Raw genomic sequence first — 26,829 nt, 5'->3', positions numbered from 1 at the left:
GTCTGAAATAAGACACACAAAGTCTGGAAAATTAGTTGGAAAATTAGTTGGAAACAAGACTAATTGGTCACCACAGCTTGTAGGATCCAACAAGCATAATAAAAAGTCATTAAGCTTAGTATTTAATCAAACACTAAAACTCCTTTCAGAGGTCAAGAACAGCTGCTCTATGTGTGACCTTTAACTCTGGAATTTTATCTTGCAAGTATCAGAGCTTGTTTGAAGAGGGTGATTTGTTTTTAACATATGCTAGTAGACACATGAAAATTTGTACAGCCTATAAAACAATGGTTTATAAACAAAATTTGCATTATGCGTGCAATAAAGTGACTAGCTTCAATGTTCATGACCTTTGCATTAACAAAACTTGTAGAGTGCTTTCTTCCACTTCCTTTATAACTCATTTGGACTTCCAAGTTTGTTCCTTGACTTAGCAGCACTGGATTGAAACATCCTTGCATGTAACAAGCCCTCTACAAGCCTCCACAGCTTTATTTTAAAATCTCTTTTCTTAACTTTGAACTAAGTTACATTATACCTCTTTCCTAGTTAGTATTTTAGGTTATATCCATACTTTCCCTATTACTCTCCTCTGCCAATAATGCCAGCCTTATTCATCCACTTACTGAAGTATATTTTCATTCATGCTCTCTTCCTACAGTACACGCCATTCCAAACTGACATAGAACTTTAGAGTTTTCATTAACTCAAGGTAAGTTTGTCATGATCAGGTATTGGTGTAGGGAGGACAGGGAAGCAAGCAGAGCATGATGCAAAGAATACAGAATGCTCCAAACCAGCTAACCTGCATATAACATAGCAGGCAGGTTAAAGACTCTGTAAGATGGTTCCCCAAAGATGGTCTTTTCTAACTAAGACATAGTAATGTGGATTTTGAAAAGGACAAACGCAAGAAATTTAGAGAACAGGCTTTAAAATTTTTGCACCCTTACATCCTCTCATTTCATGCATTACCTGTTTTTTCTGTGTGTTTATATTGCTTTAATTTACTATATGACTTGCCTTGAACCTATACTCCATACAGACACAGCCTTCAGCTGTACTAATGTAATAAAATATCAGAAATGGAAACTATGATCTCTGACTGTCTTCTCCTCTAAAAAACTTGCAATATAAAATACTATTGAAACAGCCTCCACAAAGAGCAGAAACCACTTAGGATTCCATCAAGTAGATAACAAGCAATACAAATATATGATGAAGGTACCTTTAAGGTCATTTCATGTTTTTCAATGTGCGATGAATTCTCCCATTTTAAAACAGGCACTCACAAAACACACTGCTCCTCATTCCATCTGCCACATACTTCTGGTTTTACCATTATCCAGTTCCACATGCCATCAAATCCTCCTTTCATGGATGTTACCCTGCATTGCCACGTGCATATTCCTTGTCATCTTGGCAAGGAATATTGGCATGATCCAACTTATAAAATCGATGGTCCATACAACACAATATAAATATAGGCTCACCCAATTACGCAAGAACATGAAGATTCCATCAGCAGATAAATTAGCGTCTTTACCACACAAGCCTTTTACACTCAATAACTGAAGAGTGATACTGCAGGTAATGCTAATCCCGTAGCTATCTTCACTCCCTCTTCATGTTTTCCTCACCCAAAACTTACTACTGCGCATCTCAGACAGCACAAAAGTGCCACAGGGAATTGCTCGTAGTTCTCTGGATTAAGGCCTCCATCTCCATCACAAGTTCGGACTGCATAAGGAAGCACTAACTTTCCGAGTAAAGATTCCCCACACGTTAAGCGAGAATCTTGATATAAAACATTGAAAAATAAAGTATTAAATAAGGCTGAATTCAGAGCACCCTGAAGAAGAGGAGTTTTTTTTTTTGGGGGGGGGGGGAATTCACAGGATTTTTCCATTTGCAATGAAGAGCGAGCATAGTTTTGTATACGCATAGATGAACATTTGCTTCTCAAGTATGTGAAAAGACTACTCCAAAAAATCATAAAGAGACACTGTTTTCCTGCCTGTTCATGCAAATCTCAGCTGTTTAAATAAAATTAAGATGCTACTCCTACAATAAAACATGGGAACTTTCAGCTGCCAGGCTGCACAGTTTACTGTGTAGCTTAAAAAAATATCTGGCACTTGCCATGCATAGAAATGTGTATTTTTTCATCCACTGCCTAACGAGAACAAACTAGGCAATTGCCTAGCCTCTCCTTCAAACAAAAGAGATATTAAAAAAAATCCTCAGATGCATAATATCAAGAAATTCTAGAGTGAAACTTGAAGCACTACATCTCAGAAGACAATATGCAATTTAATTAAAAAGTCACTTATTAATAATAATTTTATACAACTTTTTTCCCAATCTGTCAGGTGAGGAGGTTTAATAAATTAAAAAAATCATTATTGCTTATAAACTGCATATTGATGGATTTTATTATTAAATTTGGTACATTCCTATTACTTTTATCATAGAAAATTAAATAAAAAGTTCAAAATAAAAAGAAAATACCTGTTTCTCCCCACAATGCATCAGTGTCATTGATATCAATTTCATGTTCCTTTTCAATTGCCAAGAGGTAACAAACCACCTGTTTAAAAAACAAAAACAAAAAAAACAACAGTTCACAGATTTAATGTTTTACACACACACACACACACACACACACACACACCCCAATTTGTCACTCGCAATATATAGCAATAGATAAAACATTTAAAGCAAGCGGGAGTGCTTCTCTCCTAATGCACATGAATCAAAGAATTAATTTTGTCCTTAATCCATCAAAGCAAGATCAGTATGATTCGGGATATAACTTAAGGATATGTGAACGTTATTAAAAACAGTTTAAAAATAAGCCCAGTACACTTCTGTTAATTGGCTCAAGGTGTTTTACATTATTATAATTTAATGACCTCCAGTGTGACCTAAATATACCAGCGCAATCAAGGCCAACAATGCCAAAAGCAAAAATAAGGTGTGCTAAGTTTAGTGAAGACACAAAAAATTCCATTTTACCTAAAATGAAAAAAGGTATATTAGAAAACATTTTGTGAAACAGGAATTCATATGTTTTTTCTTTATGCTGTTTAAATCTTAACTGTTCTTCAAAACTTCTCCTTCACAGAACGGTCTGAGCATATTTTGTTAAATGCTAATTTTCAGACTTAAAACCAATTATAAAAGTTTTGTGTTTTTATTTTTTATCTTATTAAAAAAAGCTATGTTCTCTAACCACCACCTTGCACAAGAATATTAAATTAACGTCCTCTTCTAAATGCTACTTTAAACAATTTTCCAACGGGGGACAGACTTACTGAGACTGCAGCAAGCAGCTAAGGGAGTGGAATCACACTAATAAAAGTTGTGGATGATAAGAGAAAGAGCAAAGGTAGGAAACAAGAAAGTGCATGAATGTACTTTCAGGCTGCGTGAGAAGCACTGTACAGACTGTAGAGAAAATCCAAAAATATAAGATGCTAGAATATAATGTATTAATGAAAATTAATGAAATACACAGGCCTTTTTCTAGCTAAGAAAAATTAAGCTTCTTTTTGCTCAAAAAAAAAAAAAGAAATTTTTGAGTAAATGAAGAAGTATTTATGATTCATGTGATCTGTTTTGCAGATGATGAGTTGGCTCCTTTCATGTTCATCAGTGGGTGGCAAGCAACAACTTTTACTAGAGTGAAGGAATTTTTGCATTAGTTTAAGTTAATCATAGTTCAGAATCCTCAAATTGACTTTGTGCGATACTCTTAGATCATATGATAAATTAATCAAATCATATGATAAATTAATTGCACATAGACAGTTCTGTTTGAATCACGTAAACAACTTTAAGAGATCAGAATCATGACCTTGTAACAAAAATTTTTTAATTAGATTTAAAAAATACCGAATACAAAAATGTTTTCACTGAAGAGACTGTATTCCCTGTTTTGGCACATCACTTATAATACATTCATGTGAAATTCCATCAGCCTAGTGTGATCTTTATTGTGTATTTTTATTTACTGATTACTTTTTTCTCATTGTAAAGTCTTATTTTCCCAAAGAACAGAAGACAGACCTGTATTATCTATATATCTAAAGAATCTGAGTATTTATTATATGTTTATTTTTAGTGTTTCTATTACTAAATAATACTGTAATGATGGCAAACATTTCTTTTTACTATATACACACATTCAAACACACACAAACGTCCTCTCTTAAACAATATTAATATTTCAAAGAAACTCTGAGATGTCAGATAGTAAAATAATGTCTGTGAAGTAGCTTTAGATTTCACTTATTTTAAGATACAATTTTTAGATATACAAATATAAAATATGTATATTCAGAATATAATTAAAATATACTATTTAATTATGATCATATACTACATTATCCCCAGAGAAATCCTAGTTCTTCCTGAGACTCCTTCATTACTGAAGTGAAGAGGAGTCCACAACGCAGGAAACCACGGAAAGATCTGTCCTCTGTTTGAGGCAGTGAAGTTCGTTGAGAGTTGAGTCTTCTCCTCCCTCTTCCAGTGACCTACCAAGTGAGCTCCGGCAATTTTTGTCTTTTCAAGTCTCTATCTACCAGATGAAGGTAATACTATTTATCAGGCTTGCTAGAGGAAGTAAATTCAATGCTTTCATGGTGCTCTGATTCTATGGAACTCACTGCCTTAGAGAAACCTACAGAAAAATACATGCATCTAAGGCAGGTTTTTATTGCTGTGCAGTGTAGCTGGTAAAAGGTCTCATAATGATGCAAAAGTACAAATATCCATTGTTAGAATCAGTTTCATTCACTGAATACCATCCATCCTCTGCAAAGAATACAGCAAATCAATGCATAAATTATTGCTGTATCATTCCACTGAAGTAAAAAGCAAATTCCCTATAAATTATAGTGATAATCTATTCTGTGCTTTTTTAATTGTACAAAACCAAATGAGAAATATTTTCTTTAAAACCTATTTACGTAAACCAGTGTAAACCACTGGATCAAGCTAAATGACATTAAGCAACAAGATAAAGGAACTTAAGAAAAAAAATCAAGCTAAACTTGATTTAAAAATGTCCACACAGAGATTTTGTATGGGCCAAGCTATAAATCAATGTAGAAACTATCTTCAGCTTAATCAGTGCAACCATGTTAATGGAAAAGTTATTAAAGTTGGCCTAAATAGAAAAAAAACCAAACAGCTGCATCAAGTCTTAAAACAGTTTTGCAGCCTCTGAAGTTGGTGAGACAGACTAACGATGAGGTCAGCTTCCCAGGTAGCTTGGTGCAGGTTAGCCTAGATCAACAACATGAGAATAGTTGCGATGGAGGCATGTGTCCGTGTATCTAAACTGCATTCATCTGCTAAGAATGCATCTTATTAAAAACATCCAAAGCTTCAGTAGTTTTGCTTTCCACACCTCTTTTATAAATACCTACAAACCCTGTTGTGCAAGTCTGATGAATTCAAACAGATCTGGAAATAGCCCAACTACCAACCTACCTGACTGTGTCCCATACTGGAAGCTGCTGTCAGTGCTTGCTGCAGCACCTGGCATTTTCTCAGTGAATTTTGTTCTTGGGAAGGAGTTATCCAAACAACATTGAGCAAGTATTCAAGGATATCACGATGCCCTCTCAATGCACTATGGATCAAAGCACATTGGCCTTTCTTGTCTAGGTAGTCAGCCTGCATTGGAAAAGAAAAATGTTTAAAGTTAAAAAAGCAGTCTAGTGAAATGTCATGGCAATTGGGAGAGGTTCCTGAGGACTGGAAGAAAGCAGATGACACTCCTATCTTCAAGAAGTGCAAGAAGAAAGACCTAGGTAATTACAGGCTGGTCAGTCTCACTCAGACCCTGGGAACGTGATGGTGCAAATTCTCCTGGAAAGCATTTACAAACTACGGCTGTGAAATCCCTTCTGAATGGAGCACTAGGCCAAGTCAGCCTTTCCGAATGCTCCCTTTTACTCCTCTTGCCAACTGCCGTGACAACACTTGCAGTATCTCTGACTATATTTTGTTGATAAATGTTGGTATTTCATACTTGGGTTTCTAAGCAATATTAGTGCAAAGATTTCAACATCTAGTAGATGCACAGTCCCGTTAACTTTACAGGAATTGCTTAGGCATATAAAATTAAGCATGTACATGATCGAAAGACAACTTTTCATGGAAGTCTGTGTATATGTTCTAAACTTCTTTTTTATTCCCCCAAAGTCTCTATGTGTTAATTATGTAAGCATATAATTATGTAAACAATAACAATTTTCTAGTATTCACATTATTTTTTGGCTGCAAGCATTGCAATCTTTGTGCCTCAACTTACCTTTGCACCCTTTTTGCACAGCAGTGAAACTATGTTCATGTGACCTGCAGCTGCTGCATAACTAAGTGGAGTCATCCCACTTTCTGAAGTTCCATCAATAGCAGCTCCAAATTCCAGTAAAAGAGAGACCACTTCTTCATGTCCGAGGTGTGACTGAACACACAGAACTGGAGCATTATTTAGTACTTCTGTCCTGTAATTCACATTTGCTCCTGCCAAGATCAGCAGACGACTCACCTAAAATTTAATTTAAACAAAACAGTTTTTTCCATATTTGTCTTAATTTACGAATCAACTTTGACATCTTGATTCAGGTCCTTCTGTTTTACTCTCTAATTTTGATGCAGAAATTATTGGTAGACACTGACTTTATCATATATATAGCAACATGAAAGTTTACAAATCATCTGTTAGAAAATTATTGTACTACCAGACTGTGTAAGGTCTACCTCTCCCCCCAAACTCACTACTACACTCTCATCACAATTTCAAAATCCGTTACAATAGTATGATTTTTGCAGCTACGGTATTTACTACTACTCTGCAGATTTATCTAACAGACTCCATTAACAGAGAACCAGGCTGCACAAAAAACAAAAACAAACAAAACAAAAAGCAAACAAAAAACCCACTGCAACACACACACAAAATAATCCACAAAAAATATTGCTCTGCCTGTGCGCGCATGTGTAAGCAAATTTCCAGTTGAAAGGCTTAGCAGTTGGCTAAAATTGCAACTTCCAACTCCCATTTCCCTACCCTAATCCAGGGATCCTGGCATTTTTATATTTTTTGATCTTTTTAATCTCACAGTTTTTCCCCTTTTACCATTCTCTTGATATTTCTGCACACAAGAAAATATGGTTGAACTCTGCTCAGCAAATTGGGTGGTACCTTTGACCTCCTGAAATTTGTTAACACACTCATCTATGCAACAGAGTGTGGGTACACCAAAATTAGGGTGAAACCCTTCTTTTCATCACAACTGTTGAGGAAAATGCAACTGGACTTAACAATCACAGTCCAAAACAGCAGGGTTTAAAAAAGTACATGAGGAATTTTTTTTTTCTATACAGGAGTTCAGTTACAGATGCCTTTTGCTGTTGTTGTTGCTGTTTTAAATACTGGGTTTTATGCCCTTACCTATTTAAAACCTCCTGTAAAGAGGTTATCATTAAGAAAAAATATTTAAACTTATCAGCAAAGGAATTAATTTTTTTAATATATGAATTTTGTCCAGTGTTTTATTTAAAGGCTTTGTAGTTTCAATGTTCCTTGTTTTATTCTGCAACTAAATCTTGTCATCTATGTATCTGCTATATCACTTGCTTTTTGCTGGGTTTAGCATCTACTGATGAATAAATTAACTTTTGTACTTGGGCCTCAGAAACTATACTAACCCTCAAAATAGCAATCTATTTCCAATTATAAACCAGAAGAAGCCTTTTAATTACATGCATAATCTAAATTACTGTGGTTCATGAAAATTCTACCCTAAGAGGCTCTAGATATATAAAAACCAATTAATAATGTTAGGACACCATGATTCTACAAATAATTTACATGATTTCTTAGGAAAGAAGATGTTTTGCAACATTTACTGACACAGCATTTAAAGTTATCCTGCAGTGAGTGTTTCAGAATGAAAATAAATGCAGGTTACCACAAGGATCGAACAAAAATAAAATTATCTACACCATAAAAAGTTCATTTATCATAAAGATTATCTTTCTATAGAGAAATTTTTCCACTTCTATCACGTAGTATTATTACACTCTGAACACCAAGCATATATGCATTCAGTAGGCTCTCCACATGTATTAGAGGTTATTTTTAATATATTCTTACGCTGATTCTGCATTATTTAATACTTTGAACTAACTTAACAGCTCTCAACTGATCTTACATGAAAAAAGGCACTTTCAACAATCATGCTCATTTTACAGATCCTGTGCCTCAATTCACCCCTGAGAAGTCTAAAGTCAAAAACAGAAAGGAGAACCTGAGAATGCTCAGAGTTAACTACTTTGTCATGCAAACTGTTTATATTTAAACCTTCCAATTCACCCTTGAGTGGGCTACAACTTCTAACAAACATGCTTATCTACCTAAGCTTTCAAAACTCGGACAAGTACAGCTGACACAGCATTTGCTACGTGAAGTGAATCACAAAGCCTTCCCCTGACTTTTTTGGAGGTGCTCTTTGGGTTAGGTATTACTAGTTTGAAGTGTGCTTACTTAAGTTCATCTGAGTATCTAATAATCTTCACCATTACACTTTGAAAATAGCCCAAAAAAGAGATCAAATAGCAATGGAGAAAAAAATTGCCCATCTCCGATTACCAAAAATCGGAAGTGATCCAATACAATGTAAAAAGCCCAAGGAGGCAGCAATACCAACAGAATTAATTCAGCTGCAGAACAACTGATTCACAATGTACTGTCAAAAAAAAGTGATCTGAAATGTAATCTGTGAAAAAGTATTTGACACCTGTTGAATAATATCATCCATATTCCAAATGTCTATTCAGAAATGTGGAGGCAGGAAATCTACTGATTCTCTTACAGAGTACGTAGACAACAATCCAGTACTTCCTCCTCTACAGTAACAGTTAAATAATATTTGCAGAATATCTCTGGATGACGTACTGTAATGTTATTTTAAAGTAAATTTACACCGAATTTAATAGTTGGACAAATTTTTTTTAAAGTAATTTCAAGGTTCAGTAACGGGTTTGTAGCAACAGTGGCAGATAAAGCACTGATTGCACATGAATGCTTATTTTCTTACCTTCACATTGGGTGTATAGATGTTTCTCAGAGAAGCAAGGGCTGCAGACAGTCCATCAGTACTATACCCAATCCACAAGGCCTGAAGATGACTGGAAGAAATTCCAGTCCTTTTACTGAGACCCTAACAGAAATGATATAACAGAAAATTTCTCTGTAAGATTACAAATAATATTTATATCTATATCTCATCAGCATAAAGAGAAGTTATAATTTGGTTTGTTAGCACTGGTAACAATTTCAGGTGTTCTGCATAAACTTCTGATAAATTATTAAAGCAACTCTGATGAGGTTCTCTAATACACCTTCATATGCAGATATCATGAAACTCCTCTTAAGCTGCCAGCTTTACCTTAAAAATGTGAGCTTTAAGTATATGATGACCGAGCTCCATAGTTTGTTGACGGTTTAACTTTCCCTCCTGTCGAGAAAACATGAAAGCCAGTAGAGCATGTCCGTTCCTAGGAAAAAGAACAGGACTGAGAGAGGACCGTATGTATAATTACACTTCCAGTAAATATCCTGACATGCTTGTGTGTTTGTCACATTAACTCAAATTTCTTTGCTGGACCACTGAAACATACCTATACCTGGACATATATAGTAAGATGTTCAAATATCATGAAAGGCAAATTTTCTAATGTTCTCCAAACCTTCACCAGTGAAGTCATCAGCAGAGACGGTAACTATGTTCTTTAAGTACAGTGAGTTCACTTATCAAAAAGAATTGAATAGGGACCTAAGAAACTTAAACAGCTGCTTTTTAAGTGTTCAGGTCTCTACTTGAATCCTGAAATTTCACTGAAGCAAACAAGATCCGTGGTTTGCAGATGGCATACACAAATCCAAATGATATCTAAACCAGTTAAATCATGACTGCTGCAAACTTTCTAAACAATATCTGGAAATGTTTGCTGTTGTTTTCATCAGTTTATTAGTGAAGAAACAAGAGCTGCTTATGTTGTTGCCTTTTCTGGTTTTTTTAACCATTACATCTAAAAAAACAAACAAACAAAAAACTTTCCAGAATGAAATAATGCAAAGCGAAAAAAAGGCACATTTCATGTTTGAAATACACTCCTAATATTTCTGCTGTCACCTCACAGAAGGCCCTGGTCAGATCTGATGCAGCTCTAGACACCAACTTGTGCAACACTCCTCCTTCTGTGCTTGCTTCATCTCACAGTCAAACTGCAGCTTCCTCAAATAAAATCCAGTCTTTTTGCAAAATCAGAAAAACTGAATCCTTTCAAAATTTGAGCTAAATTGTATATTTAGTAATCTACACCTACATTAGTCAGCTGTTAATTTTCCAGGAAACAGTAGAAGTGGAATAACCTTAAGAAAACAAGGTTACCACATACCATATGTTAATCAGAGTATATACTACTGGACAAGTAACCTGCCTGGACGCGATGCTGTGCAGCGTGCTCTAGGTGACCCTGCTTGAGCAGGGGGCTTGGACTAGATGATCTCCAGAGGTCCCTGCCAACCTCAACCATTCCGGGATTCTGTGACATGCTAATTAGACTGTTGTGGGGTTGGGGAAGACTTCTCATCCCATCTCCATAAGTATCCGAACAAAATTTTCATAAAGAACAGCTTAAAATTCTTATTCTCTGCCTTCTGTTAGAGCATGCACTCTGCATCATGCATGCAATGGGCCCGGGCACAGCTAGAAACACTGAGAGAAGGCAGGAGCCAAGAAGTCTGCAACTCCGATATTCTCCCCACAGACAAGTGGCTGCATTACCTGAACTCTTTCTGTTAAATCCGCTCTACAGCATAGGGAAGTCTTGGGTCTGTGATAATTTTAAAAGTCAACATTATTTATTATTTTGTAAAAACAAATTGAAATCCTACATTAAAAAAATGGAAGATGAAGACTGCCAGAATGTGCATGTGCAACGACGGCTTGAATGAAGAGGGTTTTATTACTTTTGTTTTCTTTACTGTCTCCAGTTTAACTAATTCATGCTCTTGAACCCAAAGGAGGCGAGAAGGAACAAACTGAAACAATGTCGCCTGGGGTTATAATTATAGAAAGAAATATTTAAATATTTTATTTTTAAAAGAGCCAAAATGATCTGTTTTTCTTCCTATTCCCACACTCTAAATACAAAAGGAGTCACTTCACAAAATTGTCAAGAATTTTGCCATATTAATGACAACATAATACTCATTTCCCCATGAAGGTAGTGAAGTGCAAATTTGCAAATTCTGTAAAGTCTATCATTTATTGTAACCTTTGACACTTCTCATCAAGTCCACCTCTAAACATGCACAGGTTTTAATTTGGAAAAAATTATGGGACTTGTATTTTAACATCACTCTCTCCTCTCACCAATTCTTGAGGCCAACTATATAAAACATAATTGCAGTTATTTAAGCATGATTTACATTTCGTTTACCTTGGCTCACATAAGAATTCAGTGTTTTCACCGTCCGCTCTCCAAACAAGCCATTCCCTGAAGGAAGGATGGCAAAACATACGTGTTTTGTCACGTCTTTTGATCAGAAAACATGAAAGGGCCTCCATCCTTTGGCTGAAGTCTTCCCATTGTTGTTCACCATTTATTTGGCCTGCGTTAACAGCTTGGAAAATCTGGTCATCTGTCATGGGATGTAGGGATGCCAGCGCCACATTTAATATTGGCAGGGCTCGCTCAAAAGCAGAATTTGTCATGAACTTCATGTTGCACTGAAGTAAATACAGTTCTGATAGAGACACTGGAACTACCTTGTAGCTTGCACTTTTGATCACTAGGTGACCTTTTTGGAACAGATCCAGTGTCAACTTCAAATAGAGATAAGATCCCAGGCTTCTCATGATCAGGTGGTTACTCACTTTCCCAATAATGGCCGCATCAGCTTTTCCATTTAAAGATATATTGTTTATAATTTCTTGACTGTTAGTAATCCTGTACTGAATATAAGCATTCAAGTCACCGTGAATTTCTTTGTTGTCTGGAAAATTGTCCAGGGATACTCTGATAAAGGGCAGTGAACTTGTTACTTCCTGGGGAGGTGGGGGGGAGAAAAAAGAAAAAAAAAAATCACACACATATATTACAGTATTTCAGCACTGAAAGCTCCACAGTCTATTTTTACCATATTTTTCTTCTGTAATGAGTGCTAGACAGATGAAAAACAAATTCGCTAGCTCTACTGCGGCTTTGCAAATATTGTCCCCTGCTAACAGATGAAACAATATTTCTGCATTGTATCATTTTTCACAGGAAGGTCTCAAATATTTTACTAACCAAGCTCTGCAAGGGAATCAAAGGGGATGAGCTATACAAATGATCGCTTCAAATTTAAGGAAGCAGAAGACAGCATCCAGAACAGAACCTTTTCAAGAGAGGGGCAGGGGATAAGGAGAGGCAAGCAAGAAAGTAACTTTCTTCATTAAGAAATGGATCCTCATCCTTACATCTTCCAGTAGCAATGTACCAGAAATGTACCAACAACACATACGCAGGTCTGTTCAGTTTAAGGCAAGCACCAATTATGGCAGTCATATACTTCAGTGAGTTTATCTGAACACATTTTTATGGTGAACAAATAAAGATCTGAAAGACCTGAAACATCTTACAGAGAGGTGTTTATCAGGAGAGTTTAACAAGCTTCCCAACACCTTAAAGATGCAACAAGAAACTCTTTATTTCACTTGAAAGCAGTTATATGTATTTAAAAAGATGAACTTCCAGGCTAGTTGGATGTTTTGACCACACACGTCTCCAGAGAGGAAACACAATCCCTACTACGGAAATCACTTGTTAAAATTCAACATTTAGTTGAGAGCTAAACTTTTGATCCAGTCACATGCTTAGAGCACCAGTGGCTAGAGGGCAGATACAGAATAAGCTCTCAGAAGGGCTTGCTGAAGCACTGCTAGACCCTAATAGAGTTAAACAGGCTTCGCATCAGCACCGTCTTGCAACTTGTCTGCTTGATGCACAGACAGAGCAAGTCTGGAACCATCTGCCTACTTCCATCTAAACCTACCCCGAACTGCATTAGGAAACAGTTACTACAGACTAGGACTGAAGTCCTTCAACATTTCTTCTCTGAGTGAGAGGTGCCTGGTTGAGTGGTGGTATAGGGCTGGTAGGGCTGTACCTCAAGTACTGGCAAAATACAAATGGTGTTATCTCAGAGGTACAATGAAGGACTAATAACCAGTCACACTTTCTTTTTTGAACTGAAGTGCGCATATCTTAAAATAGCCTGACTAGTGCTGGAAACAAAACCAGAACTGTGTTCAGAATTTTGCTGGCCAGTGCAGAAAACAAACTGGAATTCTGTATGGCCACCCTACCCTGCCAATTTAAAGATCCCAGAATACTATATTGCAGGGAAGCAGGCATCCCCTGCACTCATTCCCCAATGAAAAGTTGTCTCGGGATTATTGTAAGTATCTGTTAGCTGCATAATTCTGACACAGTACTCTAACCAGAGTTTTGGGGTTGAATTTTTTCACAAGGGGGAACTGGATGAAGAGAGACAGAGACTAATGGCACTGAAGCCAGGAATCAAATCCATAAGTTTCCATAATTATCCCTTCCTAAAATGTGAAAACCCAAAGTTTATCACTAGCAGATATACAGTCCAACAAGTAAAGGTTGAAGACAAGACCACTATGGGTCTCTCAACTCATTCATTTGCTTATTTCTCTCTTGAAAACCAATGAAACATACTGCAGTTTCATCACTTCTTGTATTATTAATTCTGCTAGCACACTCCAGAAAATGATTTTTAAAAAAAGAAAAAAAAAGTCTCCAATATCATACTTATTCTCTGTGTAAAGAAAATGCAACAACAAAGTATGAGGAGAAAAAAGAAAGTCATGACTGAATTCTTCTCAAGAGTATTTTTCACAATAACCTAGCTGCAGCAATATCACTTTGCCTTTGAGGGGAAGAAAAAAGTTAAAGGGTGTTTTTACCTGAAAGTTAGTTCTTACAGTCACAATGAGCTTCAGCCAGGGAGGAAATTTAAAAATTATGTTTGTGATAAATGAAGAAAGTGTATCACCATAATCAGGTTTATGAAATTCAGCATCATTTAAACCATCTATCAAAATTATGTATTCTTCCTCAGGAATTTTCTGCTCTGAAAAAAGGAAATAAAAAGAGAAAAGACTATTACAAATTTTCCTATGAAATGAGACATTTCTATCCCCAAATTTTGAAAATCAAGGAAGAAAAACAGATACCTATATGCACAGTAATACATTTTATCGTATTTTGGTAGTATTCAAGACATTAAACATTTAAACAACTGAAAAACAGTACTACTACTACTTAAACCAGTCTGCTCTTTATATTTAATAATTCTATTCAAATAATGAAAAGAGTTAATAGCTTTGTTTTCTAGATCTCACAATTATAAAACAACACTGCTATAGAGTGCTAAAAGGTGTAAGCAATCATAATGTTTTTGATCACTATTATTATGGATCCATTTCAAAACTGATTTAAAAAGAATTAAAAGATTAAACATGGCTATTAACATGTAACAGATAAGGGATGCACAGATATGGGAAGAAGGCATATGTATTTAGTTTAAGCTATTAACTGAGACCACTTTTAATTACGAGTCATTTACATAAACATTATTAAACTCACCAAACAAAGAAAAGTATATAATTTGCAAAAATCAAAGCCATTGGTTTACACTTTCAATTCTGAGGAGAAAAATCCCAGGAGTAAGCATAAGATCTGCCAAAGGGTTTCACACATATTTGCTGACAGTAAGCAAAATTCAAGAACTGAAGACAGATTATCACAGGAATGCCATAGACTTTGCTCACACATAGATCAGTCTTCTCCTCCCTCTGCCTTGCCAAGTATCGAGTACCCGCTCAAGCTGACATATACACAGTTAGGCTTGCGGTTTTCAAGGAAGAGTTTGCTAGTTTTTTTTAAATACAAAACCATGTTGTTCCTTACATGCTTTCTTGGCAAACTGCTGTACCATTTCAATTTTTAAAAACAAGTGAAAAACATGCTTCAGTTGGCAGGTGCTTAGGCACAGAAAACAAAAAAGTGTGACAAAAGTTTCAAGCATCTGGAAACAAAATTCTTCAATGCAAAATGTGTCAGCCTTAACTTCAAGCCACAGAGTTATCCTTGAGCTTTCTGACAAAAAAAGTAATAGTGAAGTTTCCATAATCTTTAATACGTTTTATAGAATTTTATTTAAAAAAATGAAACATTTGTTTGAAAACTATTCATTATTGTTATAATGTACAATCAAAATAAAAGAATCCCTTCTCTAGAGGCATTCTGCTTCACTTGCTTTTCTTAGAGCATTAAAACATATGTACCTGGATTTTCTGACTTTTACTAGCATTTTACATTAAGTTTCTGAATTGTTTCCTGCTTGCCTTACCTTTCCTGAGGTTTGAAAGCGGTTCCAGCACTCCCCTTTTAAAAGCTGCTGCTGGATCTTGGACACAGGACCTCAGGCTAAGCATGTTTTGTAGGTGGGGCTCTTTTATTAGAAGATCTCTGTATGCTGTTAATTGATTTGAACGACAAAGTAGAGCTGCAATACTGTGCACAAATTCTGGGACAAGACATGTATATGTGTTGTCAGCTTGACAGTAGTGATAAGCAACAACCTGGAGATTAAAAAAGAGAGACAAAGAGAGAGAGAGAGAGAGAGAGAGAGAGAGAGAGAGAGATACACACCCAATAAATAAATAAATAAATAAATAAGATGGCTGCTAGTTAGTCCAATTATAATAAAGTGATACTAAATTTCTTTCAACTCCAAAATATTTTTCTGTGTTAGAATGGTTAGCCAACTCCATAATTTGTGACAGATGGCCCATATCAGAGGTGTAAATGCACAGGAAGGAGGACAGTGAAATAGACTTCGACCTTGTAGGGCATGGAAAGAGGGAAAGAAATCAAGGTATCAGATGCAGGCAGGAAAATGCAGTTGTGTCCCTGCCACTTGGATACAGAGGGTAACAGCTAAGTAGTACAGGAAAAATAACTTAGGCTCTACTAAGCAAACAAAATTTAACAACATTGTGTCACACTCTGTAAAGGCCCAAGGACTAATTTGATCATATTAGACAAGAGCAAATGACAGACAGCCATTAAGCACATTCTGACATAGCAAGCAGACAGAAAAAGGACAACTGGCTTTATTCTGATTATTGCAAAGGTATATATTATTTGAAAGTAGAATATAATGTATTTCTGTGCAAATCAAACCACAAGGAAAAAGCAGTATTCACAGTATATACAAAGTTGGCATGTCAGTGGCTTTCATGGCATTGTTTCCAAATAATACACATTACATTAAAGACAGCAACAATAACCTCACGTTTTCCTCAACTATTTGCATAAAGCATGGAATTCAGACATTGTTTTTTCCACTTAGGCGGAAAAAAAAAAAAAAAAAAATCAATCTCCTAGCACAATAATATAATGCAGAAATAGTTTTTAATGACTTAAATAGAAAGACTACACTCAGATGCAACTTGTGCAGTAGATATTAACACACACTTTCGTCTACTCAGAATCTTTGTTCAGTAAATATAGATGCATTATACACAAACATTTTATTTTAATATTCTTTCAGCATTTTGCTTTTGGAAGGTACGCTGACCATCTACTTCATGAAAACACAAGGTCTTTTTGCAGGTAAAGGATCCCAACCTTCTCATACTCATATAGAACAGAAAGGATATTTTTCACCTATAGAAACAGAGCCACCATAATCAGCTTCTCAAAGAGGAAAAAAAAGTCAGCAGTGAAAGCAAAAACACCCCCTCCCCCCAAACACATACCTTTCTAAGGCCAAGCAGAATTCCAGATGTAACTTGAAAGATAGGAAAAAACCTGACCAGCTGTGAAACTTGCACATCTTTTAGGAGTGTCCAAAGTTAGTGCCTATTCTCCCACCTCCCTGGTATATCCAGGAGGCTTTGCAAAGCAGACTGTCTCCCCTCAAGTTTGAGGTTTTCTAACATACTGAAAGAGAAAAGGCTATCAATGAGTGCAAAACTCACCTTTGAAGCAAGACGTCTCACAGAGTCACCTGTTTGATTTTGGTGTTCAGGACTACCAGGACAATTCAGGGTCTTCATTGTGTTGGTTCCACTCGGAGGCGCAGATGGGGGTAACTGACTTAGGGGAATCTCCTGACAGGAGTCACCACCTATGTTTAAAAGGCAATAAACACAAAAAAGACCAGATTTGCTGATAACAAATTATGTTTTATAGGAAAACATCATGGAATATCCTTATTGTTAGAATAAAAATTAAAACTGAGCAACAATATAAAAAAACTCTGTAGCTAGTCTGACAAATGCAAGCACATACTTGCAACTTTACAGTTTTAAAGTAGTTCATCTGACTTCTAGATCAAATCTATAAAAACACTGAAAGCAAAACCATGGTGATGTGAAGAGTTTTCTTATGAAAATTATATATTCCATGACTCATATGAACCAACAGATACTATGTGACTAAACTGGTGGAAAATATCAATAGGTTATTATTACTGACAGGTTTTTCTTCAGGTCACAAACAGCATATTTGAAGCATCAATAGCAGAAGTACTAGTAATGACAGTCATACCCTTCTTCCAATTAATGGAGGCATTGGATTGGCCAAGTGACAGAATCCTATGCATCTTAGCGGAGGGCTTAAGACGACAGAATCGATTTCTCTATAGCTTGATTCTCGCCTCTACCCAAATTCTATGGAAAATGTGTGGTATACAGTGGGGAACAAACATGTCATTTCTCTCCTTCCAAATAGACTGATGGGAGAAAAAGCTGCTACAGTCTCACCACCCACAGAGTTTAGGGTAAGCACTGCATGACAAGAGGAAGAGATTTTATAGTGCTTCCATTTTACTTTCTTTTCTGAGGGGCTGAGACCGTGGTATATTTTGTGGAAGGTATTTGACAAAGCATGCAATTTCAATAGTTTCCTTTCCTTGCGAAAAACAAATGTTTGTGGAGGAGTCCATAAGGCCCTACTAACTTATGTCTGAAAAGCAAACAACATTCTGACTCTTGTTATCAGTACAATAACCCAAACAATAATTCAGAAGAGGAACATACCTTTGGGGGATGAATTAGGACTATTTGAAGCTATTTGCCTCATGCGACTTCCATGGCAGCTAAGTGCCACCAGCCGTGAAATAATAGCAGTCTTCCCAAATCCTACATTTCCAGTAATAACTGCTCCCCTGTTCTCTGCCAGATCTGTATTCTTCAACCTTTCTTCAATCACTTGAAACAGCCATTCTCTTCCAACAAACACCGAGTCTGTTGTTATGCTTGGCACTTCGAACAATAGTGGCTTCAGCAAAATGTCTTGAGGCTTATATGGGACGAAACGTCCTGAGAAGTAGCATCAGGGGAAAAGTTTATTAGAAGAAACTAGACATGCAATAAAATAGCACTGTTCCAGAAGATCATTCATTCAGTAACCTTGTTAATCATGTTAATAATTAGACCTCTTCTTAGGGTTTTTACCCTAAAAACAGTAAAAAATGATTTGTTCAGTACAGGTCACCATCATTCCTGTGTGAATTAGTGTCTATCTGAGATAAATTACAAGTATCATTTGAGGATGCTTTTTGGCTTAGGATTGAATTTGAGTTAGTAAGTTGCAGAATCCAAAAGTTTTCTTAAAAATGTGTCAAAAATTCTGTAAATGTGGAAGTGTAAAACATTTTCATTAGGATTCATTAATTAAAGCCAATGTTAGAGAAATGCTGTTTCAGCAATAATTAATAAATATGGAAACATGCAAATGAAAGAGGACAGCCTAAAATCTATATAGGATCTCAAGACCTGTTTTACCAGTAGGTTGCTTACTTTTTTCTGCTTTTAATTGTTATTGGTCAACTAACAAAACTTGCGGTTGACTAAGTTAGTTAAGAGAAGAAAATAAAAACTTGCATATCTCACTTCCATTTAACATAAACCTGCTATTTTGAGGTTCAAAAATCAGAAATACTGACGTATATAATACTCAAACAAGTCTAATGTTATTAAATCATTTTTCTTCCTAAACCAAAATTTGAATGACGGTCTCTGAAGATTAATACAGTGTAGTACTTCTTAAGTTGCAGAACACTTATCTAAATGTCACAAATGATAAAACCTGGCAATCAAGGAAATCTTAAGGACAGTTTCTAAACACTGAAAGTATACAACTTCACTTTGGATATTCACATGAAGTACACTGCACTGCTCATATATACATTAGTTAGATAAACAATATACTGGTTTATTATAAAAAGCCATTCATGCAATTTCTAAGCCACAGCATTATGCAGAAAAAAGCGTGAGCAAGCATCTCATTTTCAGACATGTTGACTAATCTGTCAGGATCATATCTTCTGTGCTGTTAACAGATTATACTTAAAATATGTTGTGGGATGAGGATGTTTACAAGGATCTCAGAATATCCCTGTTCCAAAACTCCTGCAGAATTGCGTGACTATGCCAAGGCTGATGCAGATGTGAATATGTATACCTTTAATTTCCTGTTGCACTCTTCCCCCAGCAGTGTTGTGCCAAGGTAAGCGAATTGAAGTGCGTAAAGGAGTATTTCTTTGTCCATCCAAATAACTCAGATCTTCCAGTTTGGTTGAACTTGTTGCTAGAGTATTAAAGAATTGAAGCTTATTCTTCTCTCAGCATAAGTAACAAAGAATGTTATTAGTTACTACATTTTTGATTTCAGCATGGATTTTACAGAAAAATTTTTCTAGCCAATTGTATCTCCTGACTTTTTTTTTTTTTTAAATCATGCTAGCAGTTTCCTTCTATGGAGGCAGATTATTTTGAATAGACACCTTTTATTAAAATACTAGTCTCCTTGAAATATGCAGTGGAAAGATGTTCCTCTTTAGTCAGATATGCTTCTTTTCTGTTTTTATTATGTATTATATATTTAATGCAAAACATTATCATCAGAATTTAAAATGACACTAAAATTTGTGGAGAGAAGCCAAAAAGAGTTAGACTTTACAAATTATTTAGTAAAACTTCAATACTTCCATGCAGAAACACAGCAAAAGAGCTATATGAATCTTCTGCCTTGATTTCATTTGGAGTTGCTGAAAATCTAAATTTTGCAATTAGACTAGCATTGTATCTGTTGTACTAGACATTGTATGTGTTATTCCACCACATCCAGGACATTAACAATCATTGCATTAACCAAGTCTTCACATGTTTCTCTGCACAGATAAACACAGTTCTAAACCACATAAAAGTTCTTGATGAGAAACTATCTGCAACAGTAGTTGTTCTCACAATGTCCTCATACAATTAAAATACAGCAATGCTTCTACAGTATAATATCACTCTAAGAACGGGAATGGTAGCAAGTTTGTGTGCATCACTTTCAAAACCACCTACAGCAGCAGTCATTCACATTATAACCTTTACAAAATGCTTTCTAATCAAGTTCATTAAAGATTTAATTAGATTTTTCTCCACTCAGAAGACACTCATGTCTGCCTTAATTTCCTCACATGGTAAACAGTACTCATGTCAATACAGTTTCTTTTTTACTGTGAGAACAACCCCTATCATTGAGGTCAGAAGTGTTAGGAACAGGTTCAGATATTAGTTGCTGGTAAACTAATTATGACAATATGTTTACTTTTTTTTTCCTTGAATGCTGCAAAATAATGGACAACATTTTTTCTTCTTTTTCTTCAACTTCTAAGCCAAAATAATAGATACAAAGACAAGCTTAAAAATCCAAAGAGCAGACTTGCCAAACTATATTGGATATGTATACTTTTTCACCAAAAACAAACAAAATGAATATTCACATTAACCAAAGCAGTTTTCAAATCGGTATCAAATCCAAAATCTTTCATCTGAAAAACACTGCAGTAATCACTTAATAAAGAGGTAACTTTGGGTAAAACTCAAAATAATACACTTTAAAAGGAAAATCTCCAAACATTACCATCTTTTAAAAGAAAAGTCTAACTTCATGAAGCAACATGTTTAAGTAAGTTCTTGGGTTTGAATTATTTGGGGTATTTATTTCAACAAGATTGGTGTATGGGGGGCATGAAGAGAGGTAAGGAAGTAGGGAGAAAACCAACCCTCCATCCCCATTGCAGCCAGGGAGGTAGTGGTTGGGGAACAACCCAAAACCTCCAGCCCTCTCTACTCCTCTTCCTAACAGACTTATCTGGGGCTGCCCCACAGGCAGGATGATTCATGCATTTGGTGACTACGAGGGCAGCAGATGCAAAGTCGTCCAGGTTGGGCTCTGAGCTCTGAACAACAAATATTAATGCTTCCGTAGCCTCACAAATGGAGGCTACACAAAGTTACTCCAAATTGCCTTCTTCTGAAGTTGAAGCAAGATAAGCAATCCTCAGACTCTTGTAATATGTTCTAGCATAAACTTCAGCTCTTCAGACCGTTGGCAGCTTCCAAGACTTAGGCCATTATTAACTGTATTTAGGGTACCTATCCTCAGCATGCATAGGTCTTGCTCCATATTTCAGACACCAAAGGTTACATGATCTTCCGACCATGTAAATACTATCTGCTAAGAAGATTTCTACAGGGACTGAGAGTCTTGCAACAGATCTTTTTCTTTCACCTTTACACGATACGGGAAGGTGAGAGGTTATGCCACTTCCACCATCTTTCCTCAGCGCTCATTGTCATACTGTAGTGTTTGTGCCATGAAGTTGAACACACAAAAGCAGGGCTCACATTACAATCCATAACTCTACATGTCCATAATTTAAAGTGCTATTGTCAGAACTTAAAAATTCTGTCGGGATCATTGACCCCTGAAGCCCTAACCTCAGAAAACTAAGGTTTTCTTCACTCTGCCTTTATCAGGTTTTTTAACTCTGAATTTTTAGTTAAGTAAATCTATTGTCACATATATTGCACGTGTGTTTCTGAACGCTTTGTATCAGATCATTGGTTCACAGGGTTATATTTATGCAAATGAATCTCATCTTATAGTTAAAATTCAATGGGTTTTTCCACACTCAAGTCAAAAGTGCTTTTTCAGAGATTCATCTGTTCCAACACTAACAAAAAGTAATGGAAACACATTTCCTGAATGGAATGGTTGAACTAGAAGGCAGAATTTCAGGTATTCCCTTAAAAAAAAAAAAAGTTTCCCTTGTTCAACAGGAGTCAGAGCATGATTTTGGTCTTAGTGTACAGATCTAGTAAATGCAAGCATACATAAAAGCAACAAACTCAAGGAGCTGGCTGACACCACATACAGTTCTAGAATGACTGATGGATATTAAAATGTCTCAGAAGTCCTGACCTAACCAATACTTACTAAAATTCATGATAAAAGCCTTCTACATAACAATTTTAAACAATTTACGTAATAAACATCTATTCAATTTGGAATCTATACTGCTTCTTTTTTTGTACTATAAAAATACTTTCATACCAACAACATAAGTTTAAAAGAAAGCTTCAGCAGAAATGTCATATCATTAAGAACATCCTTTTTTCTATCTCAGGACCTTACCCGCAACAGAGTTTGGACGAGGCATTATTAAAGAGCTAGAACTTTGAGTATAGGGAATCGGACCCTCTCCTGTAGGTACTTCTTTTGGCAAATTCTCAGCAGATCCACCTGTTTCCTCCTCTGCAACTGGTGAACAATTATCTGTTCTTCGATCGTGAAAAGCCCCCTGCTGTGTTCCAGCTCTGAGACTCCCATCCTTACTCCACTCCAAACTGGATCCACTGCGATCATCATTTTCTGATGAACTTGTTATGGTTGCTGAAAAAGGAGAGTAATTCTAAAGTATACTTCAGAGGACAAGGGCCCACTCCTCTTAACATGCATTATACTTTTCATATTCACATGGTTTTTCAGGCCCACAGATAATACTCAAGTAGTTATTCACAGGACACTTTGTAAAATTTGAAGAGTATTATATACCTAAAAAAGCCGAACAACACCATTTCTCAGTTCAGGAAAAAACACCTGAGAAAGCATTCAAGGAAAAACATGTTTTGAAGAATCCTATTATGTCTTTAGACCTATGTAATTTGTGCTGAGGGGGAAAAAAAAAAAAAAAATCTGGTTTTATATGAAGGATCTACTACTTCACCAAAACATGTCCCAATTTCTTTTAAAAATTAAAGCTCTATAACACATCTTGCAAATTTTCAAACCAGTTGACAAACACGGAGCCATTAACAAAAGCTCATTTAATAAGACATATAAATAGCATCTAAAGCAAGAATATAAATATATATTTTGGATCATTCATATGTTCAAAGACATATATTTTGCAAAAAAAATTCAAATTAAATCTTTTGAAAAAATTTCCCATAGCTCTTCTGAAGTTGGCAGGCTTGCACCAACCCTATTTGTGACCAAACATCCTGTATATTGTGCAGCATAAGTGATAAAATTCAATGCTGTTAAGAAATTTAGCTCATGTAACAAAGGCAGCTTAGTCACATTAGGATGGCAATTAGCCTGCACTCTCACACATCTGGCGAACTAATCTTGACATACTGCTTCCAGCAACTGGGATAGCTGTTCTACAGCTCTGCTCTCTTCATCAAACAAGAATTATGCTGTGCTAGACCCTGAAATTGTTTGCTAAAAGATCAACAGCTCACACAAAGGGTACCTCACCTACAGGACTACTAACCTGACATAAAAGACAGAACATACTAATCTTACCTGCAGCCTCAGCCCTGATCATGTATAAGCTAAAAAAAAATTTGGGGGGACTTCAAGCAGAAAAACAGTTGCTGGAAAAGGAGAAATGGGGAGTGGAAGGGGGGAAAAAAAACAAAACAGTGGGTGTTAACTTATATATGTGCTCAAGTGCTTTATTTGGGAATACAAGCAGAAATGAAAAATCCATGTACCAAATTAATTCACTAACTTCCCTAATATCTTCCAAAAATAAAGCTATCCATCGTAGGAATGCAAACTCGATTTAAAGAAATAGGTTTTACCTCTATGCCTCATCCTTTAGCAACAAGAAATTTCAGACTAGCAAACGTTTTATTTCTACACACATTGAAACTCAGGACTGAGGAAGATTCATAAGGTGGGTTAAGCCAGCATTTAAGGGGCTAGGAAGGACACAGCAAGCTGATAACTACATACACTAAAGCCACTAAGTCAGTTATGTCTCCCCCCCGATATGAAGCAAGTATGTCGTTACATTCTGTTTCACCAACTTTTATCCTTTCTTTTTCATAGTTATTTCAAGATGCCCGTAAATGTTCCTCTGACATACTGCATGTTAGATTAGGTTAGACCACCAAGATACTGTACAAAATTCCTAGTTATTATGTTCAGAGGTTGTTTTTCTAAAGATTGCTACATGCTTGACAAAATTGCACAAATATTAGTGGCCCTCTGTTTTATTTTGCAGACAGTTTATGGAAACAACCGCAGTAGGAAGGGGAAAGCTTTCTGAATAACCCGGCACTCTTAAATAGGTCAATATCACTGTTTCCAAACCTTCAAGGACAGAAAGCAGGTCAACTTATCCCACTCCATTGTTCCCTTGATATTAGAAAGTTACAGAATGAGTGGCAACAACCAGCCTCCCAAACTATGAATAATAACTGTTCTCTCAAAGAAAGTTAAGCGTATAATACCTTTTTAGCATAGGTAGAGTTCTGATGCTTTCATATGTCCTTCCATTAGACCAAGTACAGTCAGCTTTACAACATCCTTTATACAAATTATAGCTTTGTTGTCTACAAACAGCAGATAGCAAAATGCACCACCCAGTTCCTTTGCTAATCAGTTTTTGTTCTGTAAAAAATTCACTTGAAAAAATTACCCTAGTTATGAGAAAAGCAGCCACATTATGCTATGCTATTATGAAGACTCAGAATTGACATCCCTAAGATTTAAATAATGTTTTCCAGTGATTTTTCAAATTATAGTATAAAGTAAAAAGGGTATCAGGGTATGTGAACATCATTTTTACATTCCTTTCCAAAGTACTTACTACATTTCACTGTCAGGAACAGCATACAAGTTTAGCTGCACATTTAATCAGACCCAGTACAGTATATGAACAAAATTTTAGGTTATATTAAACATACTAATTAAAGTTTTGAAAATATTTTAGTGTAGTATGGTATATAGTAAATCAAATGCTCAAATAAAAGTTTTATTTGTTTCTGAAGTCATAAACCAAGCAGAAAACATTTACTATTAATTTCTCAATACTATGTGAAACTTTCTGGCAGGAAGCTGTACTATCATCTTTTGTTATGAAAAAAACATGTCACAAAATAAGCAACATACAGCTAGACTGATCCTCAACTATGAGGCACTAAGGAGCACACAGGTGCTTTCTGATGCCACGTTACAGAACAGCAGTGGTGTGTGAACACTACTGCTGCAGGGAATTGCTCAGTGACAGCTGAACCAACACCAACTGCAATATCTAGAGCGCTCCGACTATTCCAGTTTGGTGGGCTGCAGTACAAGAATATTTAGCTCCTCACAACTGCGGTCAATAAGACCTTCTACAATATCTGAAGGAGTAAAGAACTTGTACTCCTTAGAGACCTACTTTACTGATATTTGATAAAATTCTATTATGTTCTTGAGTAAGAATACTTTGCAGGTGTATACTGCTTGTTGTATGTTTAACAGTCACATTACTCTAAGCTTTACTTAAAACAATTTCAATAATTACATTAAATTTTCACAAAATAATTGAGCACTTGAAAGTTCACCTAAATTAATGAGAACAGCGTATCTATATGATAGAAACCTAGCCACTCAACACTATCTTGGAAAAAGGCTACATCTAGACTAGAAATGAAATAACTTAAATATCCCAGCCACAAGTACTTCAGCTGATGACGGGAAATAAAACAGAAAAAAAAGAAGCTTGATAAGTTGGAGGAAGGGATGTTGATTGTTTTTCTCCGTTATGGTTTGTTGTGGGAGTTAAAAGGAGGAAAAAATGGACTATTATCAAAACACAACAAGCATTAGTTGAAGATTATCAGACTACACAGTTCTGGGGTTTTTAACTTGAATCAACTTCTAAAACAAAGTATTTCATTATAACTGCTAGTTTATATATGAATGTATACAACAAAGGAAAATACAAAACTGAATGAAAGGGCATTGTGGGGGGGAAAAAAAAAAAAAATCAATACTTGTTCAAATAATATCTATCTGAACTTTAAGTCCTCCTCAGGCTAAAATTTTAAATGTTAAATATTTATCTGTGATAATTCCACATTGGACCGACCAAATCATTAAAAAGCAGACATCCCTCCATACTAGACCTTTAACACAACGCAAAAGCACTGGCTGCTCTCCGGAACTCCGGGGCTGGTCAGGTCCGAGGAAGCACCGACAGCTCCTCTCCACAGCGACTGCACTGCAGCTTCAGCCTCGCAAGGCAACGAGGTACTCACACAATCTAGCTTTTTTCCAGCTCAGCATCACATTTAAAGAAATGTAAGGGCTGATGCGTAAAGTCAAGACCTCGCATTCTGAGAAATGCCAATAATAGGACACACATTTTAGAAGCAATAAAGGAAAAAGCTTTTCAGGCATTCCATTAACCTTTGCACACAGCTTAGACTGAACTTCTGTAGATAAATTTACTGCATTTTTATAGTCGTGTCAAAAAAATCTGGCTCTTCCTGCAGTACTTTAAAACTAGCATTCCTCCTGGATTGAAATGTAGCA

At 35.9% G+C, this 26,829-nt stretch overlaps 1 protein-coding gene across 1 annotated transcript in view; it reads right to left on the bottom strand.

Annotated features, from left to right (window-relative positions):
* Nucleotides 1-23,845, bottom strand: part of LOC106486550 (protein TANC1) — a 37,529-nt gene extending 13,684 nt beyond the window's left edge. The window contains exons 1-13 of the mRNA XM_067316820.1: nt 23,824-23,845; nt 22,648-22,905; nt 19,639-19,764; nt 18,213-18,494; nt 17,151-17,299; nt 15,515-15,746; nt 14,067-14,233; nt 11,530-12,137; nt 9,471-9,579; nt 9,120-9,242; nt 6,329-6,565; nt 5,503-5,688; nt 2,512-2,590 (exon numbers count right to left, since the gene is read on the bottom strand). Of these exons, the coding sequence (XP_067172921.1) occupies nt 2,512-2,590; nt 5,503-5,688; nt 6,329-6,565; nt 9,120-9,242; nt 9,471-9,579; nt 11,530-12,137; nt 14,067-14,233; nt 15,515-15,746; nt 17,151-17,299; nt 18,213-18,494; nt 19,639-19,764; nt 22,648-22,905; nt 23,824-23,845 (2,578 nt within the window). The remainder of the gene's footprint in view (nt 1-2,511; nt 2,591-5,502; nt 5,689-6,328; nt 6,566-9,119; nt 9,243-9,470; nt 9,580-11,529; nt 12,138-14,066; nt 14,234-15,514; nt 15,747-17,150; nt 17,300-18,212; nt 18,495-19,638; nt 19,765-22,647; nt 22,906-23,823) is intronic.
* Nucleotides 23,846-26,829: the final 2,984 nt, after the last annotated feature.

Source organism: Apteryx mantelli, unplaced genomic scaffold (assembly GCF_036417845.1).
Source record: "Apteryx mantelli isolate bAptMan1 unplaced genomic scaffold, bAptMan1.hap1 HAP1_SCAFFOLD_129, whole genome shotgun sequence".
In the NCBI taxonomy this organism is placed as follows: Eukaryota; Metazoa; Chordata; class Aves; order Apterygiformes; family Apterygidae; genus Apteryx; species Apteryx mantelli.
This window is presented reverse-complemented; position numbering and strand designations above follow the sequence as displayed.